The sequence below is a fragment of the Equus quagga genome, chromosome 1, assembly GCF_021613505.1.
Source record: "Equus quagga isolate Etosha38 chromosome 1, UCLA_HA_Equagga_1.0, whole genome shotgun sequence".
In the NCBI taxonomy this organism is placed as follows: Eukaryota; Metazoa; Chordata; class Mammalia; order Perissodactyla; family Equidae; genus Equus; species Equus quagga.
In genome coordinates this window covers 182,555,677-182,581,778 of record NC_060267.1, presented here as the reverse complement: position 1 = coordinate 182,581,778, position 26,102 = coordinate 182,555,677, and the positions used below count along the sequence as shown (strand labels likewise).

Sequence of the window (26,102 nt, the reverse complement as noted above, 5' to 3'; positions counted from 1 at the left end):
GCTCTTTCAAATAAGTATTATTAAAACACTCTTGAGTTGCATAGTTGTAAGTAATATTAATGATTGGAGATCAGTACCAAAGAATTACTCTATTATTTATTATTCCCTGCAGGACACATTTGTTGGGCAGGAGAAAGAATCAACCGGATTGCCCACAGACTCACAAGTGAGGAGTGCAAGGAAGTCTAGTTATCCCCTTAAGGCTAGCCCACTGCTGTCTGTGGGTTGAACACGTCATCTCCCTCGTAAACTTAGTTCTCAAAAATCTCATCCCCTAGATCAATTACTTTCTTTCTCCAGATAATAGCTCACACTCACAAGATTTAATTGATCAAGAAAGTAGGAGGATGCACATCCAAAAACCCTGGAGGGCTTGTTTAATACAGAAATGAAACTATGTCTCTTGAGACAAATATCCTTAGAAGGAGAATTGGAGTTACCTGAACTGAAGTCGGCTCTAAGCCACCCTCATTTCTTTAAAACAAGTGATTAGAAATGTTGCCAAAACGCATGTGTGTTCACAAAGACATGGTGATGGTGAGTGTCGGAGCTCTGTGCTCTGCTTTCTCCTTCTTCAGACCTTTGATATTTCCAGTGACCCAACAATCGCAGAATTTTCAAGTTAATAAGTTAACGTTCTTTTGAAAGGGAAATATAAATGAATCCCACTCTGAACGTGCTTCCTTTTCTTCTAAAGACTAATGAAAAACAGATAAAGTAGATGCAATTGTCCTGATAAAACAACATACAGCACTTCAAACTTCCCCAACACTCTTTAATTTTGTATGTTCAAATATTCAAATGCAAAGCTGGCATCTGTCACGAAGTGAACCGTACACAGCGTCCCGCCTCATCCCCGAGAAAAGAAGTAAAGAGCACTTTTTAAAAACAATCAATTTATTTACATAAAATTTTTATTTTAATCTATTAAAATGAAGAACTCTTAAAAGGGGTTATTTCTGTTAGCTGAATCTTTTCATTCGCCATGTTGTTCTGTTAGAATAAAATAACTTCAAGCCCATTCTCATCGGCAGCGCGCCTCGGGCTGCCGTGGGAGAACAGCGTGCTGTGCAGAGGAGGCTGTCCTCCAGGAACAAGAAATTAGCAGGCTCTTCACCTGAACTGGAGTAGTTTTTCTTTAAGAAAATCCTAGAGTTCGATTTGTATAGGACATCTCTGTTCTATGATGGCTTCTAGTCCACAGTATGATGGAAATGAGGCCTTTACCCAACGAATTTGGAGCCTCCTAGGAGCATAACAGATGTCAAGGGGTTTAACTGCATACATTACTCCTCTACTTTCAAGCAAAACACTCCAGACAGGGAGGACAAATAGCTGGATTGCCAGAGGCAGCATTTTGTTTTGCTGAACACCCCAATGCCCAAGACTCTACTTTTGGAATTGGTCTTACATCTAACCGAAATTTCTATACTCACAGGCAAAGCTAAGCTAGGTGACATAAGTAAAATGCTGCCTTAAAATGTAGGTGCTCACTCAAAACATTCACTAATGTCAAAATGACCACATTCAGAAACTGTAAAATGTTAGAACCAACCCAGCCGGAGAGCTAATCAAATGGTTTAATTACCTCTCCATCCTCCTCCCCCAACCTGGTTCCACAAGGACCACAGGATCCTTTTCAGGGCATGGCCCTCTGGGTTCAGAGTAATCCGGTTTGAAGCAAATATTTTCAGACATGCAGATTACCTTTAGGAGATGTGGCAAAATAAACAAACCAACTAAACCACTTGCATGTAAAAATTCTGGGAAATGAGTTCATTTTTCTAAGTCATCCCAATCATAGAAAATAACCAAATCAATCAAAGCTAGTCGTGCCCCCAGTAGCAACAATCCAATTACAAACTGCGTGTGTGGCTGTCGTTCATGAACAAAAGGTCTTAGTACATAACTTGCTCTTCTTCCACTCGTGTGATAACACACTTTTGTAACCTGAGATGCCTCTCACTTAAAGACTGCAGTCACTCTCAGGGTCAAGCGGTCCAAGGGGGTGTTTGGCTGTCCCCCTCCACGAGAAAGTATCACAGCGAAGGCTCACCAATGGGTATGGTCGTGAGTTAAACCAGAGGAAGGAGAGAGTCAATTCAGACCAGGAGCTGGAGCCTCTCCTCTCCCCTCAGATCCCAGTTCACAGCCCTCTGGGAAATATAAACTCTCAATGAAGTGCACGATTTTAGTATCCTGAACCAGTGCCCCTTTAGGATGGCATATCAATTAGTTGACAACAGTCATGATTTTTTTTCACAATCCTTGTTTCATCTGCAGATCTTAGGAACTCTTCAAAAACATCCTTTAGAGTTTACAATTTGGTATCAAGGCAAGTACGACTCGTCTTTTCTTGAAAGCACAGCCATTCCATTCATGGCATTTACCTCTCACCTCCTTGGCCTTGGTTCAGGGTCAGGGTCATTGGGACAGTGACATGGGAAGATTCTCAGGCACACGGTGGTTACAAAGGCGGCTATGCGGTCAGACAGCATGGGTTGCAATCGGGCTCTAATTAACTTCACTGCTCTGCTCCTCAGCTTCTCTCATCCAGAGAGTGGAAACAATACGAAAACCTACTTCCGAGAGCAGTTGAGATCAGAAAATGAGTTAATTCACGACAATATAAGGAATCAAATGTTGGCTATTATTATTCTGAAGTGTAGGCAGAATAAAAATTCTGTCAAAAAGTATAATTTTGTGTCTCCAAATTAACAAATAAGTTGATTATATATGTTTACTACAATAGTAAAATTTTAAAATAAAAATTACTTGAGAATATTCACCTTTCCAGGGGTTTAATATCAAACTGACACGTCTAGATGAACAGATCAGGATCATTATGTAACTGAAATTTCCAAACGAAATTACTCAAATTCACAGCTTGATTTCAAATTCTTAATGCCAACAAAATTCTCGTGTGAGTTTAAGCGACTAGTCCTCAAACTTTCGTGCCCACGAGCATCACTTGGAGGCTCATTAAAATGCAGAGGAGGGGTGTGCTCAGAGTTTCTCACTCACTGAGGCTCGGTTTGGAGTCAAGAATGTGCACTTCTCAGGACTTCCCAGGTGAAGCCTGACTGCTGTTCTGTACTTTGAGAACCACTGTTGAAGATTAACATATGCAGAGAAAGACATAACGCAAAACTCAGAAGAAAGAAAGAACCAAAATATATGTTCCCAGCAAAGGCATCAACTCAAGTGGTTCTACTGGTAATAGAAGGACATGAGAGTTCAAAATACTGTGTGTGTGTGTGTGTGTGTACACACACCAACAATATTTATATCAAGGTAACAGTGATACAAGGATCCCTCAATTTAATGATAGACTTCCCCAAAAACCAAAAGCTAGGTTAAAAGAAAAAAGAATAATATGTTTATATTTAAATTCTATTCAAGAAAAGCATAAAAGACACTTTATATAATGAGCCTGGCAATGGATACAACTGTTTTTCTTTTCTAATGTAATTTCGGAATCTTATAATTTATAATGGGAGGAAACTGTTTCTCCTACAAAGAGTTGATCAAACACAGATTTAAAATAATGACATTATTAAGCAGGAAAACAACAAAGAGCAAGAGACTTAGCATCCCTAACAAGCACATTTGAGTTAATGTAATTACTTGTTCAAATGTAATATATCGGCCAATGTTGAGCACAACGTGTTTTCAGGTGAATAATCATCTGAGAAAGCAAGCCTGCAACCTTCTCCAGGAAGCGGGCTTCGAAAGGCTTGATCTCAGCTTGGATTGATCCTTTGCATGGAAAATAACCAAAAAGAAAACTCATCAAGCATCAACTCTATGGGAGGTTTCAGTAAAAAGCCGCAAGATTTTAAATTGCTTTTTAAAAGATGACTTCTCACCCACCCTGCCCCACATTTCCCAGGGAAATAAAAGCAGAAGTCCTAAAAGCAGTCAGACGGAAATCCAGCGTCTGCATAGCTTTGAGTCCACAGCGTTTGAAGGTAATTCTGATTGTGAAGTCCTCTCTCCCTCTCTCCCCCTCTATTTCTCTCCAGAACACGCAAGACTTTACTGATGAAAGCTCAGCGAACTCTTTACCATAAAGAGTTTTAACAACTAAGCAAGGACATTAAGAGGAAAAGACCAGATGCCACTCTGCAGGTTGTGTTAACTACCACTTACTGGATACACTCAAATCCATCAGAATCAACCGAGTAACCAGGTAACTTTATATGCAGACGTATTTGACAAACATAGTTATTTACCGTATGATGTGTGTGTAATTTTCTTTCAAGTTTTCTTAAAATTGGAAACCTTTAATTAATAGCAATGCAAGCACTTATTTGGAATAAAAATTAAAATGCAAGCCACATGAATGGTGTTAGTGACAACCATTAACCTCTTCACTAAAAAAAAAAAATTATACAGAGCATGGGAATAAAATGCAAATGGGCTTACTTATTTTACCTGGAGTGTAAAATGAGATTTAAATACAGATGGAGCTGAAATTCTCCATATCAAGAACACTAGTTAAATAAGTTATGCAGAACAGCACTCCCAAAGAAGAAGTTCCAAAACGATGAGAGAATGCACAGCTAAGAGCAAGCAGCAGCAGCAGGGAAGGCTACACATCAGCGACCCTGTTCGTAACTAAATATTGGGTTTGTTTTTTAAGTTACCTAGGTGAGGAGGTATTGGAAATTGGAGCCATAATTCTGACAACAGGAATCTTAATCGTTTCAGTTTCAATAATTAAAGGAGGGCAAAAAGAATTCCACTGGCATTTTGGGGAATTTAGTGCTATCTTTATTTGTCATATTTAAATCTTTTGCATGGAAGCTTCTTAAAAAAATTTCAGATATTTGTACCTTTAACATTACTGTGTGTATTATATTTTGGAACAATTTTCTGTAGAATCAATTCTATTTGTCTTTGATGAAATAAAAATATTACAAACCTCATTTTAAATTTCAAAACATAGATGCCAGATAATGTATTCAAGTCGTGTTAGTTTTCCTGATGGCTGTTGTGGTGTAATAACCCACAGACTCACGCAAGGACATGGTTTCCACATTTTATTTTAGCTACCAGGATACACTCCATAAATCTGGACAGCATGCCCTGGCTGTTCTGAGGAATGCCGACAAATGACCACCTACAGGATGCATATCCTCATTTTCTTACTATTTTAAAATTTGTACTGAATGCTATTTAAGAAAATGTATGTAAAATCTTCACATATACTGAGCAAAGGTGCAAATGCGATATGCGTGGGTTAAATACACTGGGAGCTGAAGAACGGCTCTCGGAGAGGCCGATTTTTGAATGAATGATCGAGCAACATGGAGAAGAAACAGCTTCCAATTATAAAGGAAGCTTATTTTTTCTGATTCGGCATTTAACAATAAATTTCCCACGAGTGATCTTATACAAATGTCTTTCCATTTTTCACTTTAAACTTCTAATAGGCTATTCTCAGTCGTTTCCCCCATAGAACACTTTGATGGACCTAGAGCAAATGAAGTCCAGGAATAAGGACAGTGTAGGAAAAGTGACTTGTGAACAGAAACAAAAAAGTTAAAAGGCATGAAATGAAGCTGGAGAAGAATAAAGCAGAGACCAAATATTTCTCTTCTAGTTTTTATATATAAACATATGCGGGCTTTTGCCTGAGATCAAAAATGCCCTATAAGAGGCAAACATTCAACAGATAAGAAATCCAAGTATCCACCCCTTCACAGAATGTCTTCAGACTATTTTACTTTGCTAGAGATGAAATATTTGCCACGGTGAAATATTTTGAGATTCCAATTTCTGTGTTCCTACTAACTGCCATGACGAGGATTAGAAATGCCAATTTTTAGAGAAGCCTGGCCAAAAAGGTGACCCACGGAGATAAGAGCAAAATCAACTGTCTAGGACTGAAAATATCGATCTCTTCCTTCCCCCTCTAGGTAGCAAGGAAGGAACACCAGCCATGGACAACCTCACCTCTGTGGCCAGGAACAGCAGCCTGTGCACCAGAGATTACAAAATCACCCAGGTCCTCTTCCCGCTCCTCTACACGCTCCTGTTTTTCGTTGGACTCATCATAAATAGCCTGGCAATGAGGGTCTTCTTCCAAATCCGCAGTAAATCCAACTTTATTATTTTTCTTAAGAACACAGTCATTTCCGATCTTCTCATGATTCTGACTTTTCCGTTCAAAATCCTCAGCGATGCCAAACTGGGGACGGGACCCCTGAGGACCTTCGTGTGCCAGGTGACCTCTGTCGTATTTTACTTCACAATGTACATCAGTATTTCCTTCCTCGGACTGATAACTATCGATCGCTACCAGAAGACCACCAGGCCCTTTAAAACGTCCAACCCCAACAATCTCCTGGGGGCTAAGATCCTCTCTGTTGTCATCTGGGCTTTCATGTTCTTACTCTCTTTGCCTAACATGATTCTGACCAACAAGAGGCCGAGAGACAAGAACGTGAAGAAATGCTCTTTCCTCAAATCAGAGTTTGGTCTGGTCTGGCATGAAATCGTCAACTACATCTGTCAAGTCATTTTCTGGATTAACTTTTTAATTGTCATTGTGTGCTATACGCTCATTACAAAGGAACTGTACAGGTCCTATGTAAGGACAAGGGGCACGGGCAAAGCTCCCAGGAAAAGGGTGAACATCAAAGTTTTCATTATCATTGCTGTGTTTTTCATTTGTTTTGTTCCTTTCCATTTCGCCCGAATTCCCTACACGCTGAGCCAGACCCGGGACGTCTTTGACTGCCCTGCTGAGAACACTCTATTCTACGTGAAGGAGAGCACCCTCTGGCTGACGTCCTTGAACGCGTGCCTGGATCCCTTCATCTACTTCTTCCTCTGCAAGTCCTTCAAGCGCTCCCTGATGGCTATGCTGAAGTGCCCCAATTCTGCAACGTCTCCAGCCCAAGAAAACAGGAGAAAAGCACAGGATGGTGGTGACCCCAGCGAAGAGACTCCAATGTAAACCAAGGAGGCAGCAGTGCGTCTGCTGGCGTTCGGAACGCCTAAAAGGAAAGCACTATGAAAAATATTAACATGACTAAGAAGCAGCTGAGTCAGTAAAGTCGACTCTTGAAACAAGTAATACAAGACTACAGAAGGACTTTTCCAGCATTAAAAGCTATCTTAAAATGTAGAAAAATAAGCTACCTTGCAGCTGTGTAGTAAAAAATCAGCATCCAATCCCTATGCTATGTGCAAAACTACACAGAATTCATGGTTTGCAGGGTTTTGGCAAAATGGGTAACCATATAGTAGTATCTACTCCAATTCTTTAAATACATTATTGATCACAATGTTTTTTTTTTTATGATCAACTAAGGAAGAATGATAAATTTGATAACAACTTCTGACCAAAAGTTACACTTAAGATGTACATACATCCTAGTCCCCTAACCAGATGCTGACCTCTTATGATACTCACTAGAAAAACTGAAGTCAGCGGGACACGCCAAGAAGAATAACTACTAACTTTTAATTATTAGCAAAAACCTAAAGGATTTAAACTAATTGAAATGGTAATTGATTGGACTGAATTTTTTTTTTAATTTTTCATTAAGGTAGAGGTTTAAAAAATATCTTTCCAATAAAAAGAGCAGAAATGGCAAAGTTATTAAAACAAGGAGTTATTTCTATGACATTCTAATACCAAAATAATATGAATATTTCCTTAACACTAGAGAAACCAGCTTTACTAATATTCTGACAACTTCAGTAAATATAATACCATCACTGACACTTAGCATTATTAACTAGCTTCTAGAAACTACCTGCTACTTGGGTTACTGAACATTTTCCATAGTGAGAAAAACAGGTTAAATATGATTACGCAGTTGCACAGCATAACTGTTAACAGGAAAATGATTCAAATGTTCGGAATTACCTGCTTGTTATTTGTGTGTACAACAAAAAGTTTACATTAAACTCTAAATCACACTTTGTTGGAATTTCTTTGCTCAAAGAGATTAGAGAGCATGACTCACCTCCTGTACACTCCCACATCAATCACACACCAAACCCATCTGGGGAAGCTGAGCTGCCAACACTGTTTCATGACACGGTTGGGGGCAACGTGTCTTCTGAAGGTGACACCTCATATCAATTAGTTCATAAGTAAATGACAAAATAGGTCAAAATTATAATGGAGTCAGATGCCACATGAGCCATATTATTTTTAATATAAACAAAACATATAATACACTTGGAAGCTGACATCATTTATCTCTATTATTTATGACCCTTAGAGGTGATTCTCAAATAGAAAGCATAGATACCAGTATCTAAATATAACATGAGAAGACACTAAAGGGGTGAGCTGCAGTATAAGGAAGTTCACTGAACTTCAATAATAATCAATTTTATCCAAACCCTCCACAAGTTCTGCTGAGCTAAACTTCAGCACAAAGTTGAACTTATTTTTTTATATTTTTTTGTTTTCTTAAGGAAGATCAGCCCTGAGCTAACATCTGCCACCAATCCTCCTCTTTTTTGCTGAGGAAGGCTGGCCCTGAGCTCACATCCGTGCCCATCTTTCTCTACTTAATATGTGGGACGCCTACCACAGCATGGCTTGCCAAGCGGTGCCATGTCCGCACCCGGGATCTGAACCGGCGAACCCAGGCCGCTGAAGCAGAATGTGACAACTTAACCGCTGCATCACTGGGCCGGCCCCAAAGTTGAATTTATTTAATTCTCTTAATAGTATCTACTCTCAAGTGGCCACATTTACTTCTCTGGCACTGCCACAAGTGAGCACTGGATGTCAGTGCAGATGAACAGAGACACGCGTCAAAAAAGCAGCATATTCTACATACCACTGGGACAAAAGCTAGCCTTTTCTGCCACATAGACTAATGCAATTGACTCCAATGTCCTAAGTGTGCATGGTCTGTGAGAATACCAGGATATCTGAGATGAAAGAGGAACCAGAGATCAACTCATACAACCCTCTTATTTTGCATTTGGGAAAAATAAAGGGTAGATCCATCTCACAACCCACCCAAGCCAGGGGCAGAGTGGATTAACACTGACCACCTCAAGGAGCCAGGACCACGTGAGGCGCTGCGAGCTGCGGAGTGGGCAAAGACTTTCCTGCATCATCTCCCATTTTCAATTAAATTAATTCACTGGATGGCAATCTCCACAAAAGAAAGAAAAAACCAGAAACACTAACGATATTACGGTACTTTTGTAAAAGAATTGTAAAGTGTTTGGAATTACCTATATTTTCAAATATAATACTAAAAATTTACATTAAACTCTAAACACACTTTGTTGAGAATTCTTTATCCAAAGATATTAGCATATACTCCCATATCAAACGTCAAACTGAACATATTCAAGATAGACTGAGAGATGAGTATCCCAGAGTGCTCATTAGACACAGAACAGGTCACCATCTCCAGCTTTAGGAATTATAATAATTAAAATGTAAATACGTATCTGCACACACATTAGTCCATATACGTAAGGGGGGACAAACTCACACTGTCGACTATATATGTGTCTCTATTTGAATTCTTTAAACTCATTTTCCTTTTATAATAAAAAGATGAAACCAAGTATTAATATAAATTGTTTCAGATAATACTGTGAATTTATTGCCTATTTACAGCTATACATAAATTTTCTAATACTGATTTATAGACACAGATTGCTACATTTATTTTATTTTTTATTTTTTTTGAGGAAGATTAGCCCTGAGCTAACTACTGTCAATCCTCCTCTTTTTGCTGAGGAAGACTGGCCCTGAGCTAACATCTGTGCCCATCTTCCTCTACTTTATATGTGGGACACCTACCACAGCATGGCTTTTTGCCAAGCGGTGCCATGTCCACACCCGGGATCCGAACCAGTGAACCCCAGGTCACCAAGAAGCGGAACATGTGAACTTAACCGCTGCATCACCGGGCCGGCCCCTCATTGCTACATTTAATGTTAAGTTGTGCAACTTATTTTAGCTTATTGTTACCAGTTTTGGTTAATCCAGAGTGGAATTTTTTAAACAATCTCATATAATCTGAGAAAGTACCACGGTATACTTGGAAATAAAAGGCTCTTCTATGAGTACAGGACTTTCCACCTTGACTTTCATTCCAATTAAAAGCAAACACTTGCTCACCTTTTTAGACATTCATTATACGGTACTGGTTACCACACCGACAGGAACCTTTAGACTGTTAACTCTGATCCAAAGGAAAACCCAAAGGAAACTACAAACGGGAAAAGTAGTTTTTATTCCCATTTGGCAGGTTTCGAATTTCTATGACTTTTCATTATACCTTCTTTGATTCTCTCCTGATCGTACTGCTTTGAACCAATTTATGTTTTCAACCTCACACCTCATTTTGAGGCAGAAAGTTTCACAAGTCCAATAACCTTGATAGTTGATTGTTTCCCCCCAAACGTCAATCAGTAATATTCGACTCAAAACCTCCAGAATCTGGGAAACAATTGTGTCCACCCTGTCTGCGGCTCCTGACCGTCAGGGGAGGAAGCAGGTTCTGGTCTGCAGGGGGCTTGGGCTGCCTGACTTTGGGCAAACGGCTTCACTCGTGGGCTTCAGTTCTCTCACCTGTAGAATGGGACCCATCTCTGAGGACTATTGTAAGCAGTAAACCAGATCATGTCATCACTTACAACAGAATAGTGGGTGTGATGTTAACGGCTTTGACTACATTCTGTTGAGCCTCACAGGATTTAAATATTTAGTTTATTGCCACTTGTCAGGCTCCTAATTTCTGGCACTTTTCATCGTATCTTCTTTGATTTTTCCCAAAAATGCCCATGGCATTCCATTTTTCCTTTAATTTCACTTAACAAGAAACATACTCACCCCTACCACATGACAGGCATTATTCTATGCACTTGGTGAATGATCACTCATTTTTTTCCCTTAACAATCCAACAGAGCAGATACCGTTACTTCTTTTCATTGTAAAGAGAGCACAAATAACTTGTCAAGGTCTCAAGAAAAGTTGGAACAAGGAATTGAACGCAGACACTGGCTCCCCAAGGCCGTGCTCTGGTCTGCCCTGCAGCTCAGCCTCTCAGACATGCCCTCGAGGGGAGAAGACCGCCCTGGGGCACCAGCAGGGCTGGGAAGGAGGGGTCAGTCAGCTGATACACATGGAGCACAGGGACATAAGGAAGGAGCAATCTGTTGGATATTAACTAGGGTCAAACGTCTTGAAACCTACAACATTTAAAAGAATATGCTTCCTAATTCTGGAAATGAGCACCATAAGTCAGTTCCTCTTTTGAAAGTTTCCCACATTTTAGTATTTCAAAATTTGACCAAAACGTGATTTCCAATTTTCATATTATGAAATTCTCCTGTATGGCATTTCCCTTGTTTACACTGAAACTATTCCAAATCTTCACCTAGATAATGGGTTTGGAGCTGTGGGAGAAATTAACACTTAATTATGTTGGTCAAATCTATCTCCTTAAAAAATAAAAGAAAAGTTTGCTTGTTTTTTCCCTGTACTGAAGCAAACAAAAAGATATACGTTTAAATTATGTTGCATTACATTACTGAAATCCAGAATCTGTATTTCTATGAATCAATTATTTTGAGTCAAAAACATATTTTTCAAACTGTACCACTATTGGGTAGTTCCAACCAAAATCAGCAGGCATCTTATTGCCTCATATTTAAAAATGTCCAGTGGGATACGGAATTTTTACTCTCAGAATCCCATGCCAAGTTACCTAAAAATTCTCAGTCAACAAGACCCCACAGTCTGGTCCAAATCTGTGGTAAATCTTGTACAAAAAATATGAAGTGAAAGTCACCACGGAGAATGCCACCTTCCCTCCGAAGATCTCCAAATTTCTTCTTTCCCTTTATCTACCTGGCAAGGAAACATTTCTGTCAGAGACAACAACATTTTCCGTATAAAAGTAGCAATTACGCCCTTTCAAACTTGAATAGATTAAAAGGAAAAACATTACAGACCTTGGCCCAAAGTTGATTGATGAAATTCCTGAAGCCTTTGGCACTTCACATACAACATCAAATACAGAAGAGATTTCCAAAAACAGCTGTCTAATGAGTCAAACAGTATATCTCCAATTAAATCTGCAATCGCTCACCACAGGAGTGAGTGGCTAACATTTTTCAGCGCTCCAGCATTATTCTGGGCACTCAGTTCACCCCCTCAACAACACTGTGTCTTAGTTACTATCATTAAACCCATTACACAGATGAGTAGACGAGGAAATGGAGGCACAGAGCTATTAAATCATCCGACTATGATCTAGACCCCAACAACTGGTGGATCTGGGATTCTCACACCAAAACTCAGGGTCTAATAGCCCCTAGCTCTTAGAAAATATGTGATTTTCTCTCTCAGACACTAGAAGACCAAAAGACTAAGATAAATGTCTATATAAATAAATAGGCCATCCTAATGAACACAAATTTCTGGAAAAAGCAGTCTACAAGGATGCAGAAGACGATTCTGTCTGATTTTAGAGTTAACTCTTACCCTCCTACTTGGTTGCAATTTGGGGTTATTTTCTTTATCTTTTCTGCCTCTTATTATTATATACAAGAGGGACTCAAAAACTTCATTGAAAATGTAGATAGGATAAACTGCAAGAAAGTTATAAATATATGTAAAGATAACTGGAACTAAACTAAACCAATTCAAGTCATAGTAGATTAACAGGACCTAAGTTTGAAATGAGAGGATTTTTATTAGAAGATCTCCCAGAGGTCTGCCTAAGAAGAAGGTCTGAGTGACCACAGTGCACAAGAAAATGAGGAAGGAACGCCAGTATAAGAAAGCAGGGTGCCGGCTGCCTCCGGTTCCTCGCAGCCGACCTGATGCCCGCCTCGTCAGAGGACACTCAGCCGGGCGGCCTCCCTTCGAAGGTGAGTTCTCATTTGTATTACGAGTGGGCTTGCTTAGGAAAGACAGAATATGTTCCAGGGAAGAAAAGGCTTCAGGTTAACACTCTACAAACCACAGACCACGAGCACAAGGAGCTCCACGGTGCAGCAGCCTGGCGTGCGTTCTGAGCCCTGCCCCGGGGCTTTGCTGCACCGCGGCGTTCAGGGCAGCGCCTGCTCCTGGGCTGCGGGAGGGCGGGACGGTAACAGCACTTTCACGCCGCCGCACACCTATGCCATGCCGTGAGCACTCTGGCCAGAGACAACACGCTCCTTCTCGACCCGTCTGTTGAGCCTGATGAAGGAACGTAAGGGGGTAACATGTTACAAACCTCACGTCTGTTTTTAAGCAGCAGCATGTGGAAATCAGGAAACACTCGTGGTTTGACTTGGTGTGTGTGCTTATCTGTCGCAGCTGACGTTGGAAGCCATGAACGCCACACTGCTGAAGGGCCTCAACGGGTCGGAGCGCTGCCCCAGAGACACGCGGGTCGCCCAGCTGGTGTTCCCGGCCGCCTACACTGTCGTCTTCCTCGCCGGCCTCCTGCTGAACGCCGCAGCCCTGTGGGTGTTCGTCCACATCCCCAGCTCCTCCACCTTCATTGTCTACCTCAAGAACACACTGGCGGCCGACCTGATAATGACGCTCACGCTTCCGTTCAAAATCCTCTCCGACGCCCACCTCGGCCCCTGGCAGCTCAGAGCCTTTGTGTGTCGTTTCTCGGCTGTCATCTTTTACGCCACCATGTACGTGGGCATCATACTGCTGGGCCTCATAGCCTTTGACAGGTTCCTCAAGATCATCAGACCTTTTGGAAAATATTTCGTGCAAAAACCCGCTTTTGCAAAAACGGTCTCGACCCTGGTCTGGCTCCTTTTGTACCTCACCTCTCTGCCAAATGTGATCTTAAGCAACAAGGAAGCCACACCGTCGTCTGTGAGAAAGTGCGCCTCCTTAAAGGGTCCTCTGGGGCTCAAATGGCACCAAGTGGTGAATAACATATCCCAGTTCATTTTCTGGACCGTTTTTGTCCTAATGCTTCTGTTTTATGTGGTGATCGCAAAACAAGTATACAATTCTTACAGAAAGTCCAAAAGCAAGGAGAGCGGAAACAACAAAAAGCTGGGAGGTAAAGTATTCGTTGTGGTGGCCGTCTTCTTTGTGTGCTTTGCTCCATTTCATTTTGCCAGAGTGCCATATACACAGAGCCAGACCAACAGCAGGACTGATTGCCGGGTGCAAAACCACCTGTTTATTGCTAAGGAAACAACTCTCTTTTTGGCAGCAACTAACATTTGTATGGACCCCTTCATATATATATTCTTATGTAAAAAATTCACAGAAAGGCTACCATGCATGAGAGGCAGAAAGATGGCAACATCAACCCAAGAAAATCACACCATCCAGACTGACCATAACATAACCCTAGGCTGATAACTTTATTATGGTTAGCTTCTATTTATCAACAAGACTTCAAGAGACAATTTATTTGGAAATAAAATTTAAGCAATGAAAGAAAAAACGGTTGGAACAAATGCTTTCTTACACTTTATTACCCTGGTGCAGAAAGGATTATGTAAATTTTAAGGCCACACAGATTTATTCATAAGCAAAATGAAGTGTCTCTGAAAGAATGCAACAGAAAGTAAACGGCCACTAGAGGTCGGCTTTTTGAGAGCATTCGCTGAAAACTGGGGAAAGATTTACTATGGATAAATGTATATCCCTAAAAACCTCCCCTCCAAAATACCTTCTCACATTCTTTTACACACACAATTCAAACAACACTACTGCTTCTGTGTCCCACAAATGTCGGTACTTGTTGATTTTAAAAAAGAATAAAACAACCTTGAAAGTCCTCAGGTGAAAGCTGAAGCTAGGGGTTGAAAAGGATGCTAGAGAGGAAGTATCTGGGGAGTGGGGTGGCTGAGAAGCCCTCTGGAAGCCGGGATGAAGGGGCTGCTCCTTAGAATTACACAGCACCTCTTCCTCACTCTCCCAGTGCACCATGGGAGCACAAGCACCATCATTAAACCACACGTGCACTGCTGCACTGCAGTACCTTGCTCACATCATAAATGTGCACAATTCAAGGGCAAGAATACTGTATTCTTCTTGCTTGGAATTCTCTCTCTGCCCAGCAAACACTCTATTGGTGGTTGAATATTCTGCCTTCTCCGCAAAGCCTGCCTGGGCCACAGCGTCTGCTCTCCTGCCTCACCTTTGGCTGAAGAGCAAGACTCCTCCCACTGTCGTGTGCACAGAAGGCCCTCACTGCTAGTTCCCCTTTACGGGATGGTTGTCTTCTTGCCCACATCCCCCAGAGGCAGTCAGGATTCTTTAAGAAAGACGACACGTTTTGAAGACAGAAAACATGCCATGTTTTCTTGCTATCTCCCACACTACTTCCTGGAGACCATGGATTCCAAATGTTTTAAGTAGAATATCTCATCATTATGCCATTCTTGGTCCCTCTAGAGATGGGACTGCTGACCCACAATCAGTAACATTCATACCGGGAAATCTGTCATAGGATGGTGACCTACCAGTACTTATTTACCTCCAAATTTTCTCCTGAATCCCTTCATAGTTCAAAACAACTAAAATATGCTCATCTGGAATTGTGGACGCTGGTTTGTATGTTCTAGAGAAAATGCAGACAGGAGTCATGCTCTGTAAATGTGCCACCAGCGCCCACGTGATCATCAAGGTGAAGCCCAGGCCTCATTCCACGGCCTCAAGGGCCATGAAGGCCCTGGAGCCTGCCTCCCTTTCTGGCCTTGTCTCCTATCTGCTCTTCCATTGGGAACTTCACACTCTGTGTAGACGTGTAACTGCCAGAACATGCCCACTCCTTTCACTCCTGTGTCACCGCACATGTAAACCTCGCTCTGACTCACCAAGGAAAACTCTTATTCATCCACGAATCCTAAGTTGCCATCACTTAGGCCATGGAATCTCATCTAGCCAAGCTCCTACTACCTCCTAAACCCAACTCTTCCCTTATCTGTCTGTTGTCACGGTAGGACACACCACTGTATGGTGTCACATCTCAATTTTTGTATTTATCACATTGTTTTGTAATTACTTGCTCACAAATGTATCTTCTCTTTTAATAATATACGTAAACTTTTGACGGCAGGGATTTCGTCTTATGTACAATTAATAAATACTTGATAAAATAAGTCAAGCTGGTTTTATATTTACATCCTAGAGGAGGAAAAGGGAAGCCAATTCTCACTGACGTTTTTCTCATCAAAAGAGGATATAAATTTCTTGAAAGCTCAAGCTCTTCTCAGTTGCCTTCCTACGGCAGGTACACAGGGGCCTGGGGAGGGGGGGTGCTCTGGGGTTCCCTTGTGAACGATGGTGAAGGAGGCAGGATACTAAACAGCATCTGTAGAGTGGGGGGGTTAATGTCCATCATATTTCAGTTTTACAGCTATTGACAAAATGCTTTAGCTATGCACTGTTGGTTTTGGTTAAGAAAAACTCGTAATTACAGCATATAATAATCTCCAAAACTCTCCTTTTAGAAAATACCCTTGTCTGATTTTCATTCTCTCAAATAAAAGAATTAAATCATAGTAACTGTTGGAGATGTCACTAAATCCACATTACTGATACTGAGTACGTTACATGATCAGAACTAAACTGCAACATTGTATTATAAGTAACTGCGCCTAGATAATGCATGCAATTTTTAGAAAGACCTTTCAAGATCAAATTTTAAAAGCAAATCTGTCCTCCATAAATTCAAATATTTAATTCCATTATAATAACATTATAGTCAAAAGCAGAGTACCTGATATGCAGAAGGAAATAATCTACAAAGTACTTAGAGAAGTGACATCTTAGAGCCACCTCAACATCACACTCACAAAATGCAAAGCAACTATTTGAGAAGCACCTCCCAAACTAGCATCACAGATACTGAAGTCTAGGATACGTACAGAAGAGGATGCTACATCATAGCCATTAATGACACACAGGAGAGAGGAAAAGGGAAAAAAACAGCAGCTTTGATACACTGTGTGAGCTCAGAACACGATTAAGGGCTTTTGTCAAAGCCAAACTGTAATTATTTTTATGGACCAGAGCTTCTGAATATCCCGGGGGCAAGAGAAGGGGCAGGAATGTTGCCTCACACAGAAGAGTTCTTGGAAACCAAGAAAAATTACTGTAAAGGAGGAAGGAAGAGGCAGAGGAACAGTGGGAACTGCCAACTCACAGAAGTTTGAAGGCCGATAAAGTCATCATCACAGCTAGAAAAGAGCTATTCAACCTTATTAAACCTGCTACTTCGTATATCCCATATCCACTTTAAAACAGTTCCTTCCATAACTTTCTTCAGTCTTCTTTCTAAAAATGTCTGAGCATTAGCCCAGGCAAACTCCATTCCTCCAGCAAGTTAACAGGTCAAAATTCACATGGGTCCTAAAAGAACAAAACCTCCAGAGCAGAAGGGCACACCCTAGCAGTGTCAAATACCACAGGAACACATGTTAAGAGACAGCAGCCCTACTGAGCAAAGTGGGGAATTTAGAAATCATGGGAAGTGCCTATAATCACAACCAAACATCTTAAATTTGACATGAAAACAAAATGCAGGTAACAGAAACACAGAACAAATGTGTTAGTCAGTAGTTCTCACACTTTCAGTAGGTACCAGAACTAGCCACAGGCATTCTCAACACATCACCCCCAGAGTGTCGGATCCCCTGGGCCTGGGGTGGGGCCTAGGAACAAGTTCCCAGGTGACATCGACGTCTGGACCACACGTGAAGAACCTCTGGGCCACATGCTCCTTGAGGTTGCTACTCCCAATAAGGACTGAGTCACAGCACAGCCCTCCTGGACGTGGATGCCCAAGAGTGGGATCTGTCAACAGGAGACAGACAAAATCGTTATTAAGAGAGCAGGACAGACAAAAGGTGATGGGCAGTGACAAGGACTATGGCTCCCTGGGAAGTTCATGACCCGCTGAAGAGGCATCTCCGATGCTGGGCCAACTGTTGGCACAGGAGCGAATCTGGGCCCAGGGGGCTGGCAGCAGCAGCAGCAGCGGGAACAAGACTCGGATCAGTGACAACAGCAGCAGCATATCCACGACTTACTCTCTACTAGGACCAGGCAAGTGGACAAGAAGCTCTAAAGAACTTACCCCATTTCAATATCCCAGGAGACCTGTGAAGTGCTATGTTACCTCCATTTCAGAGATTAAGAAGTTGAGAACAGAGAAGTTAGACAACTTGCATGGGGTCACACAGTTCCTAAGTAGCAGAGCTAGGGCTCGAATTCAGACTCCGGCTTCTGAGCCATGTTCTTAACCACTGCATTTGCAACCTCACATCTCCTAATGTTCCCAAGGGAAATCATACATCTCTCCTGTGCAGTATGCCCCGCGAATTTCAACACTTCCATAGCCACCCCCACACTCCTGACCCACAGAAACAACACAGCCATGTATGGGCCGGAACTCCCCAGCCGCTGCCAGCTACCGTGCTCTGACCCAGAGGCCACGGAGAGCTCCAGGCCCAGCCCGCAGCTCCCACCCGTTTACTCAGTGCTCGCTCTGCGCCGTGCTCTGCGCTGCACAAGGATCAACTTCTCTCTATTTCTCGCCACAGCCCTCTGAGAAAGACACTATAAGGCTCCTTGTGGGGGGGCGGCAGTGGGGAATTGAGGCACAAAGGGAACAGAAACCATGCCCACAGCACACATGACCCAGCAGCAAGCAGCGGCAGAGCTGGGATGGAAAACCAGCCCGGGGCCCAGACCACTGCCTGAGGCTCCGCCGCCCGCCCCTCCCGCCAGGCCCGCTCAGCTCCTGGGGGGCTGGGGGCTGGCGTTGAGGCCGCAGCGGGGAGGGGCAGGAGGGGGCTCCTGAAGACGCGGGGGAGGTCTCAAGCGAACCTACTTAAGCAGCCCCAGGGTCGGCGTGGCTCCACCGTGGACCGAGGAGCACCGGGGGAGCCCGCAGCCCTCGAGGGTTCTTGAGGCGCGGACCCCCGCAGAGGGGCCTCCCTGGGCCACAGCAGGTCAGCCCTCCCACGTGCGCGCAGGGCAGGCGCCCGCCGCTGGGGAGCCGCCGTCAGGCCCGCGGAGCGCCCGCATCCAAACGTGGTGAGTGGCCGGAGGGACCTGATTCACACACCGCAGAGGCTCACAGGAAAAGGCCGCTGGTTCCCAATGGGGAAACTAAGGAAGGCCTCGCAGCAGATAGAACATTGAACCAGACCTTGAAGAAGGAAAGACAGCATTCCAAAGAGAAGCCGCGCAGCCCCAGCGCTCCCGGGGATGCAGGTGCTCGGGCGGGCTGTGGCGCACGGATGCACCCACCGAGCCCGGGATGCTCCGCGGGTCCCAGCACGGCGCTCCGCCGTGGGCCGGGGTGTCTGCGCTTCTCGACGAGCACCGACGGCTTCTCAGGTGAAGAGCTACACGCTCTGTGCTGTGCTCTGGGAGAATCATTGGCCGGCAGCGGGATGATTCTGGACTGAAAGAAGAGCCACGGAGGCTGAAGGATCAATTAAAGAAGGGTTCCATGTACGCAGGCAAGAGCCAAGGGGAAAAAATCGGATGTGGGCCTTAGAGACATTTTTGGAGAGAGAGGTTTTGAGTTCAAGACCACAGGAGAGCGGGAGATTATATGTAAAATATACGTGATTAATATGCAAAATGTATTCTCAATGGGGTCCATAACCCCCACCCCACCTCCTTCCAACTGAGATTCCCTGCTCGAAAGATAGTTACCTTGGGCGATGTATTGGATCATGAAGGAAGGCCGAGAAGCAGATTCTGGGGATGGTGAATTTGAAGCATGAGTGAGAGAACCAGGCCAAGCAGTCTAGCCAGAGGGGCAAAATATGGAGCCAGGGCCCTGAAGACGGGGCTAGATTAGAGGCTGAGGGAATCATCTTTTCTAAGACAGGGAGAGAATAAGGAATGAGCTGCGCCTGCAGAGGCCATGTTGCACACGTCTCACGGACAGAGCGGACAGAAGAGAAGAGGGGGAGACACCTGCGATTGAGGGGAGGGGACAATGGTGAATTAAAAGGAGGAACAGGAGATCGAGTGTCCTGGAAACCAAGGAACAAGAGAGATTCAAGGAGGAAGTAACAGTCCACAGAATATGACGCTCTGGAAAGGTCAAATGTGATGAATCTGCAGCTGTGAGGCTCGTGGTGACGTTAAGGAGGAGGTAGGGGAGAGGCCCCGACTGTGACGGGATGTGAGGGACCACCAGCAACTTTTACCTTGCCGTAAAGGACACATCAGTCTACAGGAGTTCCATGGAGAGACAAACAGCTGTGCTATTAGCTTGGCTTTTCCCAGGGTTCCTAAGACCAAGGAGAGTAGCTCCTTCCTATGCTGCCTGTGCAGGGCAGAGCGACCATGCTCCCTGAGAGTCAGCACACAGCAGAGGCACAACCACGGGACCAAGCCGACCCAGTTTCAGACAGAAAACGGGTGCCAGCATAGCACAGATCCACAGTCCCAGGGTGCTGATTCCCCAGCCCCCCATCCCTGCTAGTAAAAGTATTTATAGGGGAGGAGAGGGAGGCCTGACGGGCACACCAAGTGTAGGGCTGCGAGCTGAGAACATGGGAGGAGGGATAATCTAAAAGAGACAGAAAACGGAATTTCAGACTTACAGTAAGTAGATCATCATCCAGTTTTTTTAAAAGTTCCATAGCTCACTCAGCATGGGAACTCTTGCCACTTCTGTAATAAAACTCGAATTGGCAAATGTAATGTTCTGGAGCACAGTAATAAAACGTCTACCTTTACTTTTAAAAGGCAGCTTAAACATTAGATGCTTGTACGTGACCTTACTTAGTGATATTCACCTTAAGGAATTTTATCTAACATATATCTGAATACTTTTTTACCTTTTTAAAAATATTCGCTTTATGCTTTAAATTTATGTCATATACACATATATTACTCTCTGCTTTTTTTTTTCTATTTAACTCTACAACTGAAATTTCCTGCAACTCAAACTGCCTGAGCTGTGAGAATGTGGGGACCCTGATTCTCCCCTCTTCTCCCCCCACATATCCTGGACTCAGCTTTTACACTTTCCTAAAATTTCAGATATCTGGAATAAGCTAGTCCTAATTTCCTCCTATTCAGAAGAGAAAGATATTGGGGGCCGGCCCGGTGGTGCAGCGGTTAAGTGCTCATATTCCGCTTCTCAGCGGCCTGGGATTCACTGGTTCGGATCCCGGGTGCAGACGTGGTACCACTTGGCACACCATGCTGTGGTAGGCATCCCACATATACAGTAGAGGAAGATGGGCACGGATGTTAGCTCAGGGCCAGTCTTCCTCAGCAAAAAGAGGAAGATTGGCAGCAGTTAGCTCAGGGCTAGTCTTCCGCAAAAAAAAAAAACAGAAGAAGAAGAAGAGAAAGATATTAAGAAAGAATATGAAAAGTACTTGAAGCAATCATCAGTTCCTCATTAAAGGAAAACCAGGAGCTTTCTAAGGGCAACCAAAATATGGACTTACCCTGGCCTCTTAGTTGAGTGTTTTGAATTTCTAATCATTCCAACTTTACATTCAAACACACTCCCATTCATGCACTTACTCTCCCTCTGCCTTCTGACCAAAAAAACCCCAAAAACTACTGTTCACTGAGTACCAACCAAGTTCGAAACGCTGCAGAAGTTCCCTGCATATTATCTCATTTAAGCTTTACAATCTTACAATGTGGCCATTCCCAAGCTCACTTTTCAGAAGAAGAAAACTGAGGCTCAGCTCTATCAAATGACTTGCCCAAAGTAGAAAGCTACTAAGTGGAGAGGCTGAAATCCACACTGCCTGGCCTCTGTATGACCCCAGTTCCTGGGCTCTTGTCACGGCCCCAGACCACCTCTCACAGCAAGATTTCCAAAATGAGCTGAGGGATCAGCAGCCCAGCCCAGGAGAGATTGTGGATGTGAGGGCAGGAGCCAGACGCAGGCTTATCAGCAGACTCCATCTCCAAGCCAGCCCTCCCCTTCAGTCGGCCACTACACATGACGTTCTCATACCAGAAGAACGTAAGTGCTTGATTTAAAGCAGCCCTAATAGACACAAATCATTTCAAAGGGCATATTAAACACAGTAATTCAAGCACAGGGACCTAAAGATACCAATCTCAGCAAGGGAACATTAAAGGGTTTGTAATAATCATACTCAGCACAAATTCTCAGCTCCTGGATGTGAGCCACAGTTGGGGTGACTTTCGTGTAGAGAGAGATGGAACAGTAAGATCTGGTGAAGATTTTACTACAATCCTTGTTGTACATTCTGGCTACATGCAAAAGACATGGGCGTTCAAGACAGATCAACTTGAGCCACGTTTCCATCAGACCCCTGCTTGCCTTTGTTGTGCAACAATTCGTTTCTGTGCTACAAAGGATTAGGAGGCCCTTTATATGTGCATTTTCCTTTAAGAAGAAATGGATACATTTGAGATTAGAGTGACAGAGGAAAATGGAATTACAACACAAATGCTCTGGAGGAGGGGACGTTGTGCCCAGGTCCACGCCAATGCAGAGAAGCAAATAAAGAAGGGAGCGAGGGGAAGAAGTCATCTGCAAAGGAGAAGTGACCAGAAGACCAGCCTAAAGCTCGGTGATGCACGTGCCAACGTCTCACGAACGAAGGCAGGAAATAGGAAGAGAGTCAGTTCACCCCAGGATTTAGGAAGACTTATCCATAATCTTACCAAATTGTCCTTCCTTATAAGATCTAAGAAACACATTCTCTTCCTGAGTGCTCTGTCTCCTTAAGAATATATTTGCAAAAATCAAGAGCATTATGGAGATTCTCATCTAAAATTCTGTGATTAAACCAGAATCCTCAGTTTAAAGAAACACTGAAGCCGAAATAAGCCAGTTAGAGAAGGACAATCTCTGTATGACTCCACTCATAGGAGGAATTTAAAAATGTAGACAAAGAGAACAGATTAGTGGCTACCAAGGGAAAGGTGGGGTGGGGGGTGGGCACAAAGGGTGAAGTGGTGCACCTACAACACGATTGACAAACATTAATGTACAACCGAAATTTCACAAGATTGTAACCTATCATTAACTCAATTAAAAAAAAAAGAAACACTGAAGCCAAGAGAAGTTGAGTGAGTCACCCAATATCCCAAAGAAAAAGTGAGTTTGGATCCACCAGCTTTGTGACTAGTGATCCATGAACCAGGTCTGTGTCCAAAACAAGATGACAGCTATTCATAGTTGACTTCAGAATTCCAAACGCCAACGTAGACTTCAGGCTAATACATCCAAACTGCTCAGAAACTCTTAGAAGCAGCCCCTCACCACACGCCCCACAGGATGGGCCTAGCAAATACTGATCAAAGCAATCTGCAAAAGGAAAAAGATTAAAGAAATAGTGGGGGGGAAAAAGTGGTAAGATCGTTCTAAAGAATGAAGCAGTTCTAAAAAGACAGTAAAACCAAATGCAATGTGTGGCCACTGACTGGATTCCACATCAAAAAAATTATAAAAAATATTATTGGGAAATTGCAAAATTTTAATGCAGACAATATTTCAAAATTCATTGTTCCAATATTAATCTCTTGACTGGTAACAGTATTGTGATTAGGTAGGAGAATATCCTTGTTCTTAGGAAATTCAGGCTGAAGTCATTAGAGGTGAGGCATTGGTCACAATGACACCAACTTCAGACTGATCCCCAAAAATGAGGGGGGGGAGGTGGAGTAAGTGAAAAACATTAAAAATTTGGAAATCTAGATGAAATCCAGTTGAAATATTATTTCAACTTGTCTGTAGGTTTAACATCTTTAAAAATAATATTAGAAGAAAAACAAAATCACCCCTAGTGAAAAATGAAACAAAAAAAATTTCTAAACATTCTGGTGGTAGAGAAACAGACACACCTCCCAGGATGTCGTCCTGTATTCAAAATAAATTTGGGGTTCGTAATGCCTAAACAATGTTATTAAAATAGCATCTCTACATTTAATAGGACCTTCCAATGGAGTGGCAAGATAATTATTGTTATAAACTCTCCTGTGGCTTTTATGAAATGTGAGACCTGCTATAGAAAAAAAAAAAATCAGGCAGGTTTACCTTTGGGTGATTTGAACCATAATAAAATGATAGGCTGGTTTTTAGCTGCTCTTTTCAGCAGGCATTATACCTTTTTCGTGACTAAACGTGTAGGACTTCCCTTTCTGGATGTTAAGTAAGACCAGCTTTAACGAGTCCCAACTGGAGGTTGGCAGGATGAGCTGTAAGACAAACACACACAGGCTCCTCGTGTTCACTTTCTCATTACTACACTGGATTTACTCGCCGGCCAGAGAAGCTTCTAACAGGACAATCCAACTGTTCTGTTACAGCCAAGGAAGGGAAGAGCCTACCCCATCCCCGGCCCACCCGGGGAGGAGAAACAGAGAGCCACCCACTGCTCCGAAAGGACGCAGCTCCTTTCCTCCTCCAGGAAGAGGCCTTCATAAACCGACCCACGCCAAGTGGAGACGGGGAGGCGCTGCATCACACAGGAAAAACCCAAGGTCCTTCCGCAAACATGGAAAGCCCACCATGCTCCTTTCACACGTTGGCCTTTTTCCAGCGATTCTTTTGAAAAGGCACTCAAAACCGGGTATTATAATCCTGAATTATCAAAACATTTTCCCTTCAAATTCAAATTAGAAAAGTATGACAAAAACACTGTCAGCAGCTTGATACAAATGAAAGGCATTTTCTTTAACATAAAAAATCAGTATTAATTGATCTTAATAGGCTAACGTCAAACCAGGTAAAAAACAATGCCTTAAAACTTCAGGTAGACAACAGAACAGCCTTTATTCCTTTAACAGAAGCTTGTGAAATATTTGTCCAAATAAGTTCCCTAATATAATTTCACACACACCGCTGGAAATCTGAGATGACAACCCTCAGAAGTAGCAGAGAAGGTCTCTTCTCAACATTCCTTTAAGGAGGCTTTTAATACTTGGCAGTTGGTTCTCCTGGCAGGTAGGCTTGGCACTATGAGCAACATCACTTATTATTTATGGATCATAGTGACCAACGGCAAAGAGTTTAACCCAAGAAGGGCAAGTCTCTCACTAAGGTCTGCACGGCATCAAGATGCAGCGACGGGCTTCACGCGCTAACAGCGAAATCCGTGGGGAAGAAGAAGAAAACGCCGCAGGGAAGAATCACACCTAAAGCAAGGACTTTAAATCTGGCGAGTTCTGATAAGACGAAGCCATTATGACGTTGGCAATTTTTGTTCGGAGACCTTCCCCAGGGCTAGCTAAGCATCCATAACAGACTTAATCCACCCTGAATAGAGTGGAAGGGAAAACCATTAAAACTGTGGTTGTCTGTTTCATTTGTTTAGGAAAAGGCAATGGAAGAAACATAATTTTGATATCCAACTATTGGTATTTAAATTAAATGCACATTTGTTTTTCTGTATAAACACAGAAAGAAAACAAACCAGTACACGGACACTATTTCCTCAAGGTATAAATAAACACTAAGGAACACCTATGATTGATTTACTAACTTCAGGAAAGTTCCACTTTTGATTATTATTTTCATTTATCTTCTTCCATGAGAGTAACTGGCTTTCATTCCATTTGGTGACATTTTTACTTATTTATTTGAAGGTTGCATTCAAGAAAATCTTGGAATCTTTTGCAGATTATTATCTGAAAGTTCTAAAACTAATTGCAAATAAGAAAAAGTGATTTAACTATACAAATTCATCATTGTAGGAAGGTTTTTAAAAAGAATAAAACAAATGGTCTCGTGTTTAAGAATGGAATTCAAAGGATTCGGAACTCAACCCTTAAATAACTTTATTTAAAATATTTTCAATATTTGTATTTGTGTATGTGTGAAAGTAGGTCTATAGATTTCATCAGATTCTTGAATAAGACTAAGGTTTCCCAGGTTTACCAATCATTAATATAAACACATTTTCATTTTAGTCCTTAAATAATACGTAGAATAATATCTTTAAAGGATTTGTCTTTCATAAAATATATTCTGATTCCTTTTAATCAAAATTTAATTAGCGGGAAGGTTGTAAATGCTTATTTTCTAATTAGCAATAGGAAGCCAAGAAAAAGGCCAAACCCTAAACACTGGTCCCGACTGAGGAGGGCCCCCTCCTCAAACCGACTCCTGGCGCCCGGAGTCCCGGCCTCCGTGTTCCCTTG

At 42.6% G+C, this 26,102-nt stretch overlaps 3 protein-coding genes across 3 annotated transcripts in view; 2 read left to right on the top strand and 1 right to left on the bottom strand.

Moving 5' to 3' along the window:
- The window catches only part of P2RY12 (purinergic receptor P2Y12), a 51,263-nt gene extending 42,798 nt beyond the window's left edge, over window positions 1-8,465 (top strand). The window contains exons 2-3 of the mRNA XM_046661246.1: window positions 4,026-4,192; window positions 5,925-8,465. Of these exons, the coding sequence (XP_046517202.1) occupies window positions 5,948-6,967 (1,020 nt within the window). The 5' untranslated portion in view covers window positions 4,026-4,192; window positions 5,925-5,947 and the 3' untranslated portion in view covers window positions 6,968-8,465. The remainder of the gene's footprint in view (window positions 1-4,025; window positions 4,193-5,924) is intronic.
- The window catches only part of MED12L (mediator complex subunit 12L), a 297,559-nt gene that overhangs the window by 68,809 nt on the left and 202,648 nt on the right, over window positions 1-26,102 (bottom strand). The gene's annotated exons all lie outside the window — the stretch shown is intronic.
- Window positions 12,822-16,082, top strand: P2RY13 (purinergic receptor P2Y13). The gene is made up of 2 exons (XM_046661232.1): window positions 12,822-12,883; window positions 13,317-16,082. The coding sequence occupies exons 1-2, from the start codon at window positions 12,836-12,838 to the stop codon at window positions 14,334-14,336; spliced, it is 1,068 nt and encodes a 355-aa protein (XP_046517188.1). The 5' UTR covers window positions 12,822-12,835; the 3' UTR covers window positions 14,337-16,082.

Bases quoted from the DNA above. Each gene is read 5' to 3' on its own strand.
- P2RY13 (XM_046661232.1), top strand. From the start codon at position 12,836: ATGCCCGCCTCGTCAGAGGACACTCAGCCGGGCGGCCTCCCTTCGAAG. The intron at 12,884-13,316 runs GTGAGTTCTCAT...TATCTGTCGCAG, and splicing joins CGGGCGGCCTCCCTTCGAAG to CTGACGTTGGAAGCCATGAA.